The sequence below is a fragment of the Nerophis lumbriciformis genome, linkage group LG36 (genome assembly GCF_033978685.3).
Source record: "Nerophis lumbriciformis linkage group LG36, RoL_Nlum_v2.1, whole genome shotgun sequence".
Lineage (NCBI taxonomy): Eukaryota > Metazoa > Chordata > Actinopteri > Syngnathiformes > Syngnathidae > Nerophis > Nerophis lumbriciformis.
The window spans coordinates 6169028-6188097 of NC_084583.2; the positions used below are offsets into that span (position 1 = coordinate 6169028).

The 19070-nt window shown below is 41.7% G+C and overlaps 1 protein-coding gene and 1 long non-coding RNA gene across 3 annotated transcripts in view; both read left to right on the plus strand.

Moving 5' to 3' along the window:
• The window catches only part of pmt (phosphoethanolamine methyltransferase), a 53906-nt gene extending 48493 nt beyond the window's left edge, over positions 1-5413 (plus strand). For both annotated transcript variants that reach the window (XM_061930191.1, XM_061930190.1), the window contains exons 7-12: positions 132-221; positions 331-420; positions 496-618; positions 686-817; positions 4759-4875; positions 4948-5413. In XM_061930191.1, the coding sequence (XP_061786175.1) occupies positions 132-221; positions 331-420; positions 496-618; positions 686-817; positions 4759-4875; positions 4948-5058 (663 nt within the window). In that variant the 3' untranslated portion in view covers positions 5059-5413. The remainder of the gene's footprint in view (positions 1-131; positions 222-330; positions 421-495; positions 619-685; positions 818-4758; positions 4876-4947) is intronic.
• Positions 5414-9600: 4187 nt separating this feature from the next.
• Positions 9601-17812, plus strand: LOC133576983 (uncharacterized). The gene is made up of 2 exons (XR_009811686.1): positions 9601-10625; positions 17726-17812. It is a non-coding gene; the product is annotated as an uncharacterized lncRNA (long non-coding RNA).
• The last annotated feature ends 1258 nt before the right edge of the window (positions 17813-19070 follow it).

Here is a 19070-nt window from a genome sequence, read left to right on the forward strand (position 1 = left end):
TTGTTATAGTAATAATAAGTTAAGCTTTATCAGTGTACCACTTTTTTAATGGTACATGTTTTTACCTTTTTTTTACTGTAAAATCTACTGACTATTTTTACAGTGTGCTGATAGTGACTTTCTATCAACAGGAGTTTGTAGACATGCTCAACTTGCAACCTGGCCAGAAGGTTCTGGATGTTGGCTGTGGTATCGGTGGAGGGGACTTCTATATGGCAAAGGTGAACGAGGCCAGGACAGCGCCACCTGATGCCACATTATAATGATGACATACCATAATAATATTATTTATACAGATTTTTTTACTGTAAAATATATTTATAATTTCAGACGTTCCGAGTAAAGGTCCTCGGCATGGACCTGTCAGAGAATATGGTGGACATCGCCATGGAGAGGGCGCTGGCTGAGAGGCTGCCATCAGTATGTAATGCTGATACAGACAATAGTGCAAGTAAAAGTGTAATCTGAGTAGTAATGATGAATAATCTGGTGTAGGTTGAATTTGAGGTGTCTGACGCCACTAAGAGGATGTTCTCTGAGAGTTCCTTTGACGTCATCTACAGCAGAGACACAATCCTGCATATTGCAGACAAGCTGGCACTCTTTAAACGCTTCCATGTAAGAATGTTTTCATGCCTCACAACTTCACCAGAATTATGTTCAACACACGCTCCTGTATGTCTAGTCCTGGTTAAAGCCTGGAGGTCAGCTGCTTATCAGCGACTACTGCTGTGGGGAGAAGCCATGGACTGCGCAGTTTGAGGCCTACGTCAAACAGCGAGGCTACATCCTCTACACGCCATCACAGTATGGAAAGGTAACCATATGATGATGTCATGAGACGACATTGTTGCTCTTCACGTGTAAGTAACACACCAACGGACACTTTGTTTCATCTAGTGAGATCAAAGAGTCAGTCTGAACATAGTTGATGAATTATTCTTGTAATTGCTAAACTGTGGTGGACGAATATAAGTCAAGCATTTCAAACACAGTAACACACAAACACCATCAACAACATGCAATGGGACAATGCTGCAATATTAAAGATGAAGCAATCCCATGAATGCAGCAGGATTAAAAAGAAACAAATGCGAGGAAATGAGCTGCCAAAAACACACACAAACCCTAAAAACAACTGCATGAAATAAATGCTGCAAATTCAGCCAAGAAAACAGAAGTTTGCCAGGCTAACAGGGTACCAAAACTACGCTGCGCTAACATTAGCCACGTAAACTGGTAGCTCTATTTTGTTGTCAAATATTCCAAGTCTTTCAAAACAGACATGTCTCAGGTCTGGCCAGCGTTAAACAGTATGTGTACCAAACTTTTTAACCCTTTGTACAATCAATGTGATCACAGGATGCAGAGAAGGCAGGCGTTATGCAGGTAAAAGATGTCGTAAATTCCAGACTATAAATTGCTACTTTTTTCCTACACTTTGAACCCTACGGCTTATAAAACGGTACATCTAATTTGTGGATTTTTCTTCACTGACTGCCATAATAAAAATAGTTTAAGAAAAAAAAAAAAAAATAAGCAAATAAACTGAGGTGTTTTATTGTTTGTGCTATCTAGCCATCATTCGGACGAGTTTGCTCACTGCAGGTGCCGCAGTACCCTTCCATTTAGTGATTTCAACTTGGCCCGCGGGCCGGGGAAGTCCCAAGTTAAAAAAAATCATTAAAAAATGTATTATTATTTTTTCAAATTTTATTTTTTCTACCACTTGTTATTCTTTGTGTCTTCTAGCCACTCGGGCAAATCATATTGTCTAAAATGCATTTTCCCATCGATAACGTGACATCGCGCTCGGAATATATATATATATATATATATATATATATATATATATATATATATATATATATATATATACAGCCCGGCCCCCGGCCAAATTTTTTCAACCCAATGCAGCCCATGAGTCAAAAATGTTGGGGACCCCTGTTTTACAATATAACTAAAACTGTACATACTTACTAAACCGTCCCATGTGTGACGTCTGTCGGAGTGTTTTCATGCATGCATGTATGTGCTATCGTAATGTAATGACCCTCGTGTTGTTAGCATTAGCTAATATGCTAACACGTTTACCAGTGTCTCTGTTAGTGTTATTAACTTACAATGGCATTCTTTTTGTATTGTTTCAGTTTCACAAATTCCTCAGTAAATTAATCAAAACGTCACCGTGGAGTTATTGAGTCTGTTTAGCTGATTGGAGACCTAGCTTCCGCAGCTAGTGGGTCCATGATGATGACTTGTGTTTTGTTTGATCGGCCGTTTTACTGCCATGTTACAGGTATGTATTACATATTTACAAAATATTTCTGTGTAAATAACTCTTTTTACAAGGTATATATATGTGGCTTATAGTGCGGTGCAGCTAATATATAAAGAAAAACAATGTTTTCCCTAAAATTTAGTGGGTGCGGCTTATATACTGGTGCGCTCTATAATCCGGAAAATACTGTATTTTTGTCAGGTACGAAAATTGTGGCAGCACCAGAGTGGCTACAACAGTATATCACGGTTTAGCAAAAATTAGACAAAAAACAAGGCAAGATAACATAATGTAAGGCAAGGAAAAACCTCAAGGAGGCACAACACGGATATCAAAACAATGAACCAGCGTTGGACACACTGGCAGATAAACCCTCCTGATTTGCAATTACGGACTGGTGTGCAAAACAGGCTTCAGAAGCAGTAGTGAAGTCACAGAAAGACAGACCAAAAACAGTAAAAGGAACCAAAATAAAAGCTCTGGACAGGAAGTAAAACTAAACAACAGTCATGAGAGATTTACTATAGCAAATGGTCCTCCTGAACAACATCTGTACATTATTTTCCCTCAAAATACAATTATTTGAAGCTTATGATATGATATTTTGTACTTTCCCATCTGGCAACACCGGGCCTGCCCTCACTAGCAATTAATACACGAGAAATGCCAGATTGTGCTTGGGTCGCAATTACACGTTTTGTCCACTAGAGTTCGCAATGTCTTCAGTTTATGTCCCGATGAATCCTCATACTACTGTACAGGATAGGATATTTAGTTTAGATGATATAAACAATGTCAGAAAGCCCATTTGGGCTCCTGAAGGTTATAGTTTAGTATTTATTTGAAGGGACAATGCACAGAAACATTAAGCTCAAAGACAGATATGTTCTGTACCAGATTGTAGCTAAATAGCTCATTTCCATCTGCAGTGAACTGGCTCATCTTCTATTATTTAGATGTGCAAATTATGGTTCTTTACTAAAAATTATTAACCAATTAGATGGCAATAATCATAACCTATTTTTGTTCCATTGAAAAGCTCAAACAAAAAGGGTAGACATCTCGTTCCAATACTCAAAATATGAATATGCATTTGTATTTTTTGGTATGTGAAAATGAATAATATTTGTGATAAAATGTTCGTTCCTATGTATGAGATGGGTTATTTTGTTGCAAAGATACTTTACCGCAGTAATGTCAAACTGTTTTTTTTTTTACTGAGGGCCACATCCCTCAGAGCTTGTATGTGTGAATAATTTATGAATATAAGTCACCTCATGATATTATCATATCTATGCGTTTGATTATTTATCATTTTACATACACTGTAGAAAAAAATACTTTGATTTTGCGGTTAAAAAAAAAAAAAAAGTGGCAGCTCAGTCCTCACAATCTTACCGTAAAATGTACAGTTTTTTACTGCATATTACTGTAAATTAAAAATGATGCTATAATTTATTTTACAGTATAATTCTGGCAACTAAGCTGCCAGCTTTTCTTTTTACCATAAAATCTATTGCCATTTTTTGATTGATTATTTGCTTTGAAATCATCAAGTCAAGCAGATATTTATTATCATTATTTTTATTTTAAGTTTAAAATGTATGATGGTGGGGCAGCACGGTGTGACAGGGGTTTGTGCATGTGCCTCACAATACAAAGGTCCTGAGTTCAATACCGGGCTCTGGATCTTTCTGTGTGGAGTTTGCATGTTCTCCCTGTGACTGCGTGGGTTCCCTCCGGGTACTCCGGCTTCCTCCCACCTATAAAGACATCCACCTGAGGATAGGTTGATTGAACACTAAATTGGCCCTAGTGTGTGAATGTGAGTGTGAATGTTGTCTGTCTATCTGTGTTGGCCCTGGGATGAGGTGGCGACTTGTCCAGGGTGTACCTCGCCTTGCGCCCGAATGCAGCTGAGGTAGGCTCCAGCACCCCCCGCGACCCAGGAAGGCACAAGCGGTAGAAAATGGATGGATGGATGTATGATGGTGTAATAATTATTAGATCATATACAATTGCATATGATGTTCATATTTTTGCTGTCAAAATGGATAGAATGAATACATTTAAAGAGAAAGTAAAACGTTTTTTATTGACGCATATTATTTATTTCGCGGGCCACATTAAATGATGTGGCGGACCAGACTAGTTTGACAGCTGTGATTTAGAGACCTAAAGTTTTCCAATTCCGTGATATACTGCGAGACGTGCGTTGCGCACACATGCAAAGAGACGTTGCTTGTGCATTCTGCTTCAGCTCGAAGAGTTACAATTACAGTTTTACCGGCGTGTAACACGCCAAATAAAGCACCCGTCAAATGTCTTCAACCATCCTGATGTTTGTGTTTTAATAGATTGTATGAATTGAAAACCTGTTGCGTCCTATTGTTAATGTTTAGTGTTGTCTTTCAAAACAAGTTCATGCTAGAACGGTCTCATTGTTTCCGTCTCTCTTGCTGCTGCTGACGCTGCAGTTTATCCAAGACGCTGGCTTCTGCAGCGTTCAGGCACAGGACCGGACAGCCCAGTTCATCCAGGTCATTAAGGACGAGCTGCAGAGAGCAGACTCCGCCAAGAGTGACTTTATTCAGGTGTCAAAAACAAACCATTGCCGAATCTCTTTGTTGTTACTTATTACTTATTGTTACTTATTTTCCCTCCAGGAGTTCTCCGAGGAGGACTTTAGTGAGATAGTGAAAGGTTGGAGGGAAAAACTGGAGCGTTCCAACAGCGGGGACCAGCGTTGGGGCCTATTTCACGCCAGAAGGAACTGAGGTTTTGCACATAACTGAATAATCACTACATCATCAAAAGGATCAGAAAGTTCTTAAGAGTTTGTTGGACATTTTTTTCCAAATTTGATTGGATTCTTGGTTGGCGGTTTTCAAAAAAGTATTCTTTTTTTTCCAGCACAGCTATTTTTTAAGTTGACGAAAGTGCAGTTTAGCAACATGTTTTTATTCAGATGTGCATCACAACTAAGAGCTGTGTGACCCTGCACTTATATTATTCTCTATTATTTACTTTTCATATGTTTGAAGGGAAAAATATATTAGTTGTGTTGCTCAAATTGCCAATACGACATCAATATCTGTTAATTTTTCTAAATAAACCCAACAAGTTCTAACAGTTATGCTTCAAAGATTCTTGGACAGCAATTAAGTGTCACTGAGATGCTGCAAAAATGGACTCCAACTGAGGATCAAGGCAGGTGAGGCACTGATGCCTTTACATATTTTTTTTAATTTTTTGAACGTATATGTTCAAATGTAAATAGTTAACAGTTTTGTCCCCGGAGAACAACTTTTCCACTACGGAGAGCCCACTCAGATATGTACACTAAAAATATAATTTTACTCTTGGTTTTAATAGTATTATCAAATTATATCAAAGCATGCGTTAGTCCCACAAATTATTATCAAGACTTAGGTTAGGCTGATTACAAAAATAAATAAACTGCAAAAGAAGGGACACATAAAAACTAATGAAAAATAAATGTATATTAATTTACACAGTGCTAAAAGGAATACATTCTAATTATATTGTCATTACTGCCACAAGTGTTGAAAAAATGCATTACATTTGAGTACCACCAGCTGAGAAACGTATTTTCTAGCGGCCCAACAATTGGCCCCCGCCCTATGGTTAAGGAAGACTGATCTAATCCATGTTGATACAGGTTTCTCATTAAAGGCGAACTGCACTTTTTTTTGGAATTTCTTATAAGCGACAAGAACTCATATAATTTTTTTGGCAGTATCATTTGTACTAATCGGCTCGTTCGAGGTGGCTAACAATGCAGCTAATGAGAGCAATCCATTCGGCCTCTAATCCCTCTAAAAATGCATACAAAAACCGCCAACACATCTTATACACACTTATACACACTTCATTTACGTTCTGTAACCTGTATATTAACCAAACTGTAGCAACATTGTTATTGTAAGACAAACTCTTTTTCTAGCGTTAGAAACACATCGCCTTGCCACCCTGGACAAGTCCCCACCTCATCGCAGGGCCAACACAGATAGACAGACAACATTCTCTTATTATTATAATCAAATGACAGCAGTCATTTCCATGAGGTTATTTTCTAATATAAGTGTTTTTTGTAGGCTCACTTACAATGACAACAACAAAAAATATTGTTTTTCATGAACTGTGTACTTGTATTGTTTGTCTGGGTGGAGGTCCTGCTTTGGAAATAATTTGTACCCCTTTCAGACATTGCATTTAGTTCCCATTAAAACATTCACATGTTGCACAATGAGATGTAAGCAGGGGATCATGTGTACATTCCTGCAACTTCCTGTTTGTAAAAAATATATTTTTATTAGTATTTATTTAATATACTAACAGCATTTCATGATTCATATTTATAAATTAAGATTCCTAATAATTGACACTAGAATAAGCACACATTTGATTGGTAAATCATAGTGTAACGACCTAAAATTACACTTTATGTGTGGTGTTGGAGTTGTACGACTTTTTGTGTGGCTGTAAACGCATCACTGGCTAAGTGCCATATGTGCATGTGTTAGCGCAAGTAAGAAAGAGCGAGTGGCTGCTGTTGATATAACAAAGTTGGTTTTGGTCTGGTTTGTACTGCAGAAAATGACCAGTTTTGCTAGATATCATTTTTTTTAGGGCAGCACGGTGGAAGAGGGGTTAGTGCATCTGCCTCACAATACAAAGGTCCTGAGTTCAATCCCGGGCTCGGGATCTTTATGTGTGGAGTTTGCATGTTCTCCCTCCGGGTACTCCGGCTTCCTCCCACCTCCAAAGACATGCACCGGGGATAGGTTGATTGGCAACACTAAATTGGCCCTAGTGTGTGAATGTGAGTGTGAATGTTGTCTGTCTATCTGTGTTGGCCCTGCGATGAGGTGGCGACTTGTCCAGGGTGTACCCCGCCTACCGCCCGAATGCAGCTGAGATAGGCTCCAGCGACCCCCCGCGACCCCAAAAGGGACAAGCGGTAGAAAATGGTAGAAAATTGATCTTTTTTTTTACTAATGTTTTGGTGATGTGTTTATGGCCGACAATAAAGAGTTTTGCTCAGTAAAGTGATCAATGGAATTCATGTCCTCAAAGCGTCTCGACAGACGTTACAATATTTGAACAATGATGACGAAAACTGTTTTCTCTGTCGTGTCCGTGTCGTGTCGAAAATTGTGATGCGCTTATTTTTTTATTTGATTTTGTGCGTGGCATAGATTTGCCGTGTGCAGAGGACGCTTGTGCAGTGCGCAATTGCACAGGCACACACCTTAGAGGGAACATTGGCGCCAAGCAAGTGTGACGTCATGCTCGCTGCAGCTCATCGAGGGACAGAAATAAAGTGTCTCCAAACACGAGTACATTTTATATTAACTATAAACTATTAAATATTGCTAGTTGTTTTAAAAACATTTAAAAGTCATTAAAAGTCTGTAAACCCTTGAAAGAATCTCAACAAAGTACATTATACAAAAAGCAGCAGCAACAACTGAAAATATGGCAAAACGATAAAAATGTTTTTTAATAATAATTCATAACAGATTTTTGTAATGTTTAATTTTGTTGAGCCTTTTTAAAGAAAATCATATCATCATAGCAAATTATGCAGAAGCACCCCATTTTGTTGCCATAGCTTGACTCTAAGCTCCACATTTCCACCACAAAGTCATTACGGTCCTGAGTCTCAGTCGACTGACGACCCTTGCCTGCTCCGGCCTTTCACCCTCTCTTCGTGCTCGCGATAACCAGTCATTTGTCCTTCGTTTATTCAGGTTCTAAAAGATAAGATTGTGAATCCTCATTTGTACAAACACAGCTGTCCATTTCTACCATGATTAGATGTCGCCAGAAGTAGGGAGTGTCTTGTCATGAGAAACAAGAAGTGCGTTGCTATGTGCACTGAAATAAATGCACATAGAAAAGAAGGGCCGGTAATGCTTAAAATGACCAAAAAACGCACCTTCATTGTTATGAAGGTGTGTGTTATATAAATATTTATATATAAATATAGCATGTATATACAATATTGTTGGAGGTTTTTTGAAGATGCTTTAAAGGGCTTAGGGAAACACAGGGGATCCCATTAGCTGAATCTTACGAGTGTTTTAAATGGATTTTATTTTTAGAATGCTAAAAAAAAAATGGTGTTCTTGTCTCTGATGTCTTATTTTGTGAATGAGAGGCAACATAAAACAAGTACAGTTCCCCTTTAAGATAATAACAAAAAAGAAGAAGAAAATAAGAGATGTTTTAATAAAGGATTTATGCTGCCGATTCCGATACCAATAATTCATCAGTGGGATCAGCCGATACCGGTATCAAGCACAGTAACTGTAACTTTTTTAATGTATTTATGATGAGTGATATTGACAGTGGAACAATATCAACACACTATTTAACTAGTTAATTGTTCTTTTTTATTACTTACAATTTTTGGATTGAAACAAAGTCAATAGTACACAATAACGTGACAAAAGCAAAAATTACCATCTACATCTCTTTTAGATCCTTTGTTGTTTGCCCTCAAAGGCCTCCCCCAACAAAAATATTTGAAGAAAATAACAATATCAACTTAATCACTCTAGTATCAGTAATATACTGATACTACTATCGACACTACCAATTTTTGGATCGAGCCGCCCTCAATGCGGACACACCAACATTTGTGGTTCCAGAACATCTAGACTCTTATTGATGAGGGGCCGTTAGGGACATTATTCAGAATTACCTCTAATAACACTACTGAAATGCTCTTACATAAACAACTGAAATGTTTTTCTCTCACACACACTACTGAAACACTATCATACACACTACTGAAATGTTTTCCTCCAACACATACTACTGAAACACTCTCATACACTACTGAAACACTCATCCACACTACTGAAATGTTTTCCTCTCACACACACTTCTGAAACACTCTCATACACACTAATGAAATGTTTATTTCTCACACGCACTACTGTAACACTCTTATACACACTACTGAAATGTTTTCGTCTCACACACACTACTGAAATGTTTTTCTCTCATACACACTACTGAAATGTTTTTCTTTCACACACACTATGGAAACATTTCAGTAGTGTGTATGACACACTATTGAAATGTGTCCTCTCACACATACTACTGAAACACTCTCATACACACTACTGAAGCACTGAAGTTTTCCTCACACATACTACTGAAACACTCTCATACACACTACTGAAATGTTTTCCTATCACACACACTACTGAAACTTTGATGACAGTAGTGGTACACTACTGAAATGTTTTCCTCTCAGACACACTACTGAAATATTTTCCTCTTACACACTACTGAAACACTCTCATAAACACTAATGAATTAGTTTTCTCTCTCTCACACACACACCTGGAATTATTTGTCACTAGTACGTGTAGAAGGGTTTCACTTGTGTGTGTAAGAGCTTTTCACTCGTGCGTTTGCGAGAAAACAATTTCAGTTGTATGTGTGAAAGGATTTCACTTGTATGTTTGAGAGCTCTTCACCAGTGTGTGTGAGAGGATTTGCCTTCCGGTTCTGGTCACCAATAATGCCCGCCCCTTTTAAGCCTTTTTTTTTTTCTTTACCGAAGTTGTTCGCGTACAAAATGTCTGCCTAACTGCCGACAAGTGGCCTAATCGAGGCAGCAGTTCTACTACATAATTTCATAATTACAGCGGAGAACATAACTCTTTCAATGCAACAACAGTCGGACTGCAGCCGTCAGTTGCACCTGCAGGCCGCGACACCTGAGCAGTCACACAGCGTTGCCTTTCTCGTCCCGGCAGCCAAGCATTATGGTGCCGCCATTTACACTCGTTCTGGAGCGTTATCAAGCGCAACGTTTCAGCTCATGGACATCAGGCAAGAGGAGGAAAAGGTAAATAGAAATGTTTTATTTCAAAATTATTGTTTAATCCCAGGAAATGTAACGCAACATGTCATTGTAGTGAGCTAAACAGTTAGCCTTGTGTGCTTCCACTAAAAACAAGTTAGCAACTAATGATTCCACGAGTCCTAAGAGTCTCAGATCTATCGGAGGGAGCCCAAAAAGTACACTGTCAAATCAGCTAGTAATGTTTGCAGCTTTGTTGCTATGGTAATGTAATAGTGTGATGTTGTTGCGCTATATTATGAACTAGACAGGGTATTATATTTATTTTGAAGTAACGCTTTTATTTTGAAGAACCGGATGTCCGGTGCGGGAAGTGTCTTTGCTGTTTTTCGATTGCTTTACTTCCTCTTCCTTCGGACTTCTGAACGAGAAGGAGCAGATATCACTCCGCCAGAAAGTTGAGACCTGTGTGTGTGTTTTGTGTTTCCAACACAGGTTTCCCAATAAATACTGAACCGACGGCATGGTGAAGTGTCTTTTATTTTAAAAAATTACACAACGCAGAAGAAGACTCACTACAAAATTGGTGCCGTGACTCGTCGACTGTTCAGCTGGAGCTGACCACCGCCGTTGCTGCAGTACCTGAGACGGAGCAGATGGGGGCTAACTGCTGCAGTTCCTGCTTTTGAGGACGACACGCGGGCGCTACAGATCGGCTGTGAGGAGCAGAATATCGCCGTGTGCTGAACCATCCGGAGCTGTTGCTGCAATACGGTATCCTCATCTGTGGGTTGGCTGATTCAAGAGACTTAATTTTTTTTCTTTCAAAAAAAAAAAAAAAAAAAAAAGACTATTTTGCTCAAATTGTGTTATCAGTGTTGGGGTGTTATGCTGGTTCATTGTGGTGTTTTCCGTGTTGCTGAGCTAGCATATTTTGCTGTGAATTAGGGTGGGTTGGCAGTATGGAAGTATTTAACGTACATGGGTCGGAAATTAAGAGTGTGTTTTGATGTACACTCCCCTGTCAATGTCCACGCCAGGTCGACCTGTATTGCAACCAGGCCATTCTACTGTGGAGGGGGGCAGACATGAGAGGCGGAGAGATGAGGTGGTCAGGCCCCGTACCCTGCCTTTCACTACAGGGGTATCACCAGTAGGTCCCGCACCTCGAAACTTACCCAGTACTGGTTTGGAGTTATCTTCCAGTCAGCTAGTTGAATTAGCTAGGTCAATAGGGGCAGAGATTGGAGAATCTATCAAAGCCAGTTTGTGCCAAAATGTCATCACTGATCATACAACCACTGTAAGCCCTGACCAACCTCAGCATGTCTACCACCCTGACCAGTGTGGCACCACTGTCATTGATGCTTCAAAGCTGATTTTGGTACTACGTTCTGAAGTCAATATTCCACCGTACTTTAGAGGGGATAGTACAGATAAATACTCCATATTGGAGTGGGAGGAGTTAATGAGGAGCTACACTTCCAAACAAGGGTACAGTGGGACAGACAGTATTGGGGAGGTTGTAAACAGACTCCTGGGCAAGGCCAGGGATGTCACCAAAGTATGGCTGCGCAGCAATCCTGACACGATAGATGTTAATGTAGTCTATAGTGTGTTAAGGCGCCATTTTGGTGACGTGGTGCACTCCGACCTACCCCTAGCTGACTTCTATGCAGTACAGCCTGTTGCTGGGGAAAGCCCTCTTAACTACTGGGTTAGACTCAACAAATCAGCTGAAATTACGGAGCAATGCTTAGTCAGTAAAGGTGAGCCTGTTACGGAGTTGAGTCGTCATGCAGTGATCATGTTTGTCCGTAACTGCCCTGATAAAGAACTGGCACTGATATTTAAAACAAAGCCACCTCGTGAATGGTCTGCCCAGGAGGTACAAGAACACCTTGATAACCACAGGAAGGTGCAGACATTTTGTGGGAGTCAACTGTCAGTACAGAAAGAGGTGACAGTGGGAGCGATTCAGGAGGGGATAGTCAGTGATATTCAGATTGGGGGGATTTTGCCGTCTGCTCCCAAAGTTGTGCCGCACCAGCTACCTTCGGCTGAGGAAAAATCCACAATGGACAGAGTTTTGCAGTTACTGGAGCGTACATTGTCTAGTAATGCTCAACTAGCACACGATTCGCCTCATAATACAGCACACAATTCATCGCAGAACAGAACACCCAGATACACTCGCGACTGTAGAGTGTGTGGCAGTTCTGACCATAGCACCAGTGTGCATTGCAGGATGAACAAGTTATGCTTTAGGTGTTACTTACCAGGCCATATCGGCGCTAATTGTAAACAAGCAGTTCCGACTCAGTCACCACACAATCGGGCCCCTCAGAGTTCGGAAAACTAGGCAGCTCCTCTTTGGCGGAGGGCAACGTGGGGCTAAGTGGTTTTCCCTCTATTGATGATGATGATATTCAATCAGTGTTTTCTGCTGCCTGTGAACTAGCGCCATCAGACAAAACAGTGATTTTTCAGAACACAATGAGGACAGGCGAAAGCGACAGTTTGTTTTTCACCAGTGTGGTAGCAGGGGACAAAGTCAAGGTTCAGGGGATGTTAGATAGTGGGTCCATGGCCACTTCTCTGCGCGCAGATCTTGTACCTCAGTTGAGGGAGGCGGGAGTAGTGGGTGGCGATTTAATATCCTCTACAGACATTGTTCTCGTTGGGTGTGGTGGGAAGCAGATAGAGCCAGTGGGGATTTGTGAGATGAAACTCAGACTGTTTGACTCTGACTATCTTGTTCCAGTGCTGATTATTGACGGACAGGTAGACGAAATGATTGTGGGCACTAATCTTCTGAAACCGATCATCAAAAGATTTAAGTCTGATGAGGCTTATTGGCGTATAGTGGGCAAATCTGATTCGCCGCAGCAGCGAGAGGCCAGTGAGTTTATTCGGTTTCTGGCTAATCTGGAAAGGTGGAGGGGGGACAAGATTCCAGACAGAGTGGGGACAGTCAAACTTAAACAGGCAGTAACATTGGAGCCTATGAGTGAACATGTTGTGTGGGGCCGCCTTCCCAAAGAGACTAAACTCTCAGTTGGCAGTACTGTTATCGTGGAGCCAAGTTCATCACGTTGTGTGCCCCGTAACATACTAGTCGGTAGAGTAGTGACTCCGTTGTGGGGAGATGGTTGGGTCCCCGTGAAAATAATCAACCCAACTACATCCACATTGACTTTGCGAAGAAATGCAAAAGTGGCAGATGTTTCCCCGTGCATCGCATTGGAGGATTTTGATGATGGTATCGAACATACTGTTCACCAAAATGTGGTGAGAGTTAACAGTGACGACTGTCATAGCAGTTTGACAGCGCAGAGTTCGGTGAGCGGCAGTGTGATAAGAGGGGATTCTAGGCTCGAGGGTCTGGGTCTTCGGAGTTTGTCAGTGAATGAATGTGACATATCTCCAGCTTGGAAAGAGAAATTGACTGATTTGATTGTGAAGTACGAAAGTGTGTTCTCCAGACACACTTTGGATTGTGGGGAGGTTACTGGCTTTTGTCACCGTATTCGACTGACTGATGACCGCCCCTTTAGGTTGCCTTATCGGAGGCTCTCTCCGGCACACTACCAGAAGTTGAGAGAGACTCTGGATGAGATGGAAGAACGGGATATAATCAGAAAGTCGAGTAGCGAGTACGCTTCACCTTTGGTGTTGTGTTGGAAGAAAGATGGTAACCTCAGAGTGTGCACAGATTTTCGCTGGTTAAACGCCAGCACAGTCAAAGACGCTCATCCTCTGCCTCATCAGGCGGATGTGCTGGCGGCGCTGGGGGGTAATGCCTTTTTCAGCACGCTTGATCTGACATCGGGCTATTACAATGTGCCACTCCACGAGGGTGATAAGAAATATACTGCCTTTTCGTCACCTCTGGGGTTGCATGAGCCTCAAGGCCTCTGTAATAGTCCAGCCACTTTTATGAGGATGATGCTCACCATTTTTGGTGATCAGAACTTCATGTCTTTGCTTTGCTACCTTGACGATGTGTTGGTCTTTGGCAGGACGGAGCAGCAGAGTCTGGAAAGGCTGTAGCTAGTTTTCAAGCGTTTGCAGCAGCACAACCTGAAGCTCTCTCCGGCAAATGTAAATTATTGCGGAGATCTGTAAAGTTTTTGGGGCATGTGGTTTCTCAGGAGGGGATATCCACTGATTCAGACAAAGTGCGGGCCATTGTGAGCGTGAGTGAGTCCGACATGATGGACAGTGATGGTGTCACACCGTCAGTTGATAAGTTGCGCTCGTTCCTTGGCATGGTAATATATTATCAACATTTCATTGAGAACTGCTCTATGATAGCTAAGCCGCTTTTTCAACTTCTCTCAGGGGGTAAACAGCCACGTGGGGCTCGTGGTAAACTGCGTCGAAAAGCTGTACGCAGGCTTACTCCTGCCGATTGGAATGAGGAGTGTAAGCAGGCTTTCGAAGCTCTGAAGCAGGCTCTTGTTGACCAGGTTTTGCTAGCCCATCCGGATTTTTCTAAGCCTTTTATTCTGTCTGTCGATGCATCCACCAGCGGATTAGGGGCTGTACTTTCACAAGTTCAGGATGGCTATGACATAGCTAGGCCTGTTGCCTTTGCTAGCAAGTCATTGAATCATGCTCAGTCTAAGTACCCAGCTCATAGACTTGAGTTCCTTGCAATGAAGTGGGCCATTCATGATAAGTTCAGTCATTGGCTTCAGGGACAGAAATTTACTGTGTGGACGGATAACAATCCGCTCAAATACATATTGTCGAAACCAAAACTGGATGCATGCGAGCACAGGTGGGTGTCTAAACTGGCTCCATTTGATTTCGACATCCAGTATCTTCCTGGACCCAAGAATACCGTGGCCGATGCTCTGAGCAGAGAGCCTTTTGTGAGGTGTAAGGTAATGCATAGGTTGACGAGAACTCCTTATGATGTTTTGTTAAGAGAGGCGAGTGGCGTTTTAGGGCCCCAAGTGCAGGATATGTTTCATCTGTCCTGTGAGCGCCCAGGAAGGAGTGAGCAGCCTCAAGCTAACTCCAGTTCCTCTATAGTCTGTGGGGGCGAGGCTTGTGTTGCAGGTAAGATTACAAGACAGGAAGTGTCCGCAGTATTAGATGCGCATTGTCACTGGGAGGATGGTGTTTCGGTGAGGGCCATCTCTCAGGTGCAGCAATTAGAACAAGTCGCAGCGATGGGTCGGACCCCATTGCCCGTTTTCACTCATGAAGAACTGCACAAATTGCAGTTTCAGGACCCTGTGTTGAGTAGAGTACAGTTCTTTGTGGACCGAGGTCACCGTCCCTCTCGCAGGGAGAGAGTTCAGGAGTCTGAGGAGACTAACAGGACATTGAGGCAGTGGGGAAAACTCACAACCCGGCTGGGTGTGATTTATTGTGTGTCCAAGCATCTGGTGAGCAAAAAGAACATTTTCCAGTATGTCGTTCCAGTTGCTCTGAGGAGTCGAGTGTTGAAGGGCTTGCATGATGACGCTGGTCATCAGGGTCAGCAGCGCACTTTGTGGCTCGCTAGACAACGCTTCTATTGGGACACAATGGCTGCTGATGTCAAGTTGTATGTCACTCAGTGAAAGAGATGTGTGTTGAGCAAAGCTCCAGAACCGGAAGCCAGAGCTCCACTATTGTCTATTGTGACTACTGCCCCGATGGAGTTGGTATGTGTTGATTTTTGGTCAGCAGAGGATGTTAATAACAAGTCTGTTGATGTGCTGGTAGTCACCGATCATTTCACTAGGGTAGCTTGTGCCTATCCCTACTCTAACCAGACTGCTAAAACTGTTGCTCGGGTGCTGTGGAATAATTTTTTTTCTGTGTATGGATTTCCAGCACGCCTTCATTCGGACCAAGGGGCTAATTTCGAAAGTTCGCTAATAGCTGAGCTTTTATTGTTGGCCGGGGTTGAAAAGTCGCATACCACGCCGTACCACCCTATGGGGAACGGCCAGGCTGAGCGATTTAACCGCACCCTGGGTTCGATGATTCGAGCTCTACCGCCACGCTTAAAAGCAAAATGGCCTCAGATGCTGACTTCACTGACTTTTGCATATAATTGCACAGTTCATGAAACCACGGGGTTTCCGCCATTTTTCTTGATGTTTGGTCGCACTCCTCGATTGCCTGTCGATGTGATGTTTGAGAGCGTTCTCTTAGATGGAGAGACCGTGGACGTGGACAAGTATGTTCAGTCTCTGGGAAAAGATCTGAGGGAAGCAATGACACTAGCTCAGAAACATATCAGCAAACGACAGGCCAAGCAAGCTGAAGTGTATAACCGAAAGACAAAAGGATTCTCCGTAGAAGAAGGTGACAGAGTTTTGCTAGCGAACAAAGGGGAGAGAGGGAAAAATAAATTATCAGATCGTTGGGAGAGTGCAGTATATGTGGTTGTAAGCAAGAACGACGAACTTCACACATACAGCATTCGACATCCGGTCACTGGCCGGATCAAGACAGTTCACAGAAATTTGATTATGCCGGTTAAGTTCTTGCCGCTTCCTTCGTGGGAGGAATCTGATGAGGAAGTTGAGTTTTCTGTCCTCAGTGATAGTCAGAGTCAACAGTCTGGGGGTTCGTTGGGCCAGGAAGAGCAGAGTGATGCCAGGACTGCACGTTGGGTATCTGGTCTTTCTGAGTCGCTAGTAGAAGGGGAGGCTGACCTTTCTGTTTTGTCAGATTTACCTGAGGGTCACGGTGAAGGACAGCGGGTCGATAGTGGGGATGCCAGTGGTTCTCCCGAAATAATCGAGGCTAGTTCAGGTAATTTTCAGCCGCTTGACCATTCATTTGATACTTGTGCTGTGTCTGGGGTAAGAGATTTTGCATACTCAGTTGCGACTTCGTGTGTGGATTCTGTTGCTGCGAGCGAGTCTCAGACAGTAGTTACTGTGCAGGAGGGGGGTTCTGTGAGTTCTCTGAGAAGTGGACTCCGCACAAGATTAGGTAGATTAGTTAGGCCGGTAAATAGGCTTATCCAAGTTATGTCCACACAGAAAGTTAAGGTTAGGGGTTAGAGACTTCCATCTTTAAGGATGAGGGTTTTTTTTCCCCCTTCTGTCTTCTTCGCTTCTTTTGTTTTTATAATGAGAGGAGTTATTGTAATGCTGACAGAATTTTCATTTTTCATAAAAACATGAAAACAAATTCCAGTGTTTATAGTATTGGGTACATATTGCTGGCACTATGTATTTCTAAAGCCTTAAAATGTGTATATGGCACTTTTTCCTATGGTTGAGTAAGAGACTGCTCATCCTAATCCTGAGTTGGATAGTTTTATTAACTGGATAGGCTGGTTTATGAGTTTGTAATGAGGGAATTACATAGTGGTACCTGAAGATACTATATGTACAATTTTTTTTTTGCTGTGTCGTATTATTAAAGCTGTGAGTCTTGTTCATTTTATAGCGCAAAACAGTGGGGGTGAATGTAATAGTGTGATGTTGTTGCGCTATATTATGAACTAGACAGGGTATTATATTTATTTTGAAGTAACGCTTTTATTTTGAAGAACCGGATGTCCGGTGCGGGAAGTGTCTTTGCTGTTTTTCGATTGCTTTACTTCCTCTTCCTTCGGACTTCTGAACGAGAAGGAGCAGATATCACTCCGCCAGAAAGTTGAGACCTGTGTGTGTGTTTTGTGTTTCCAACACAGGTTTCCCAATAAATACTGAACCGACGGCATGGTGAAGTGTCTTTTATTTTAAAAAATTACACAACGCAGAAGAAGACTCACTACAGTAACATGTCGAAATATGAGTCACGTCGTGGTACGCCAGTAGCTAATCAAATACTAATAATAATGGATTATGACATCAAGCACCACCACAATGACCAACATCAACGTGCAATAGCATAGTAGGCCCAAGCATTCATCAAGCACCACCACAATGACCAACATCAAAGTGCAGCAGCGTAGTAGGCTTTAATGGCCGTCTTTCAACAAATAATTTATTTAACTTAATAATATATGCAGTACTACATAAATATAAATAACACAACATTGGCTACCACAACATAATGAGCAAAATTAAAGTACAGTAGTACAGTAGGGCCAAGCATTCATCAAGCACCACCACAATGACTAACAAAGTTAGTCATTGTCACACACACACTAGGTGTGGTGAAGTTTGTCCTCTGCATTTGACCCATCCCCTTGTTCACCCCCTGGGAGGTGAGGGGAGCAGTGGGCAGCAGCAGTGGCCGCGCCCGGGAATCATTTTTGGTGATTTAACCCCCAATTACAACCTACAAGCATTCATCAAGCACCACCACAAAGACCAACATCAGTGGCCTAGTGGTTAGAGCGTACGCCCTGAGATCGGTAGGTTGTGAGTTCAAACCCCGGCCAAGTCATACCAAAGACTATAAAAATGGGACCCATTACCTCCCTGCTTGGCACTCAGCATCAAGGGTTAGAATTGGGGGTTAAATCACCAAAAATGATTCCCGGGCGCGGCACCGCTGCTGCCCACTGCTCCCCTCACTTCCCAGGGGGTGAACAAGGGGATGGGTCAAATGCAGAACAAATTTCACCACACCTAGTGTGTGTGTGACAATCATTGGTACTTTAACTTAATTTTAACTTTAACTTAAAGAGCAGCAGCATATTAGGCTTTAATGGCCATCTTTTAACAAATAATGAATGTATTTAACTTAATAATATATGAGATATATATTAGAGAAATATAAATAACATAAAAATGTCAAAAACACACTGCTTATCATTGCTGTGATTAAATAAATCCTTCATTGGCATTTGAAGCTAAGTCAAGTCAAGAGTAAAACATATTCATCATACATTAAAAGTATATATGTTCCCTTTTTTGATTATTTATACGATTAGCCATTTTGCATTTGTTGTTTAGGAGTTATGTTTAAATAACTGTCATAGTGAGTAAAACCTAATTTTTGTATTTGCAAACCTTACAAAAACAA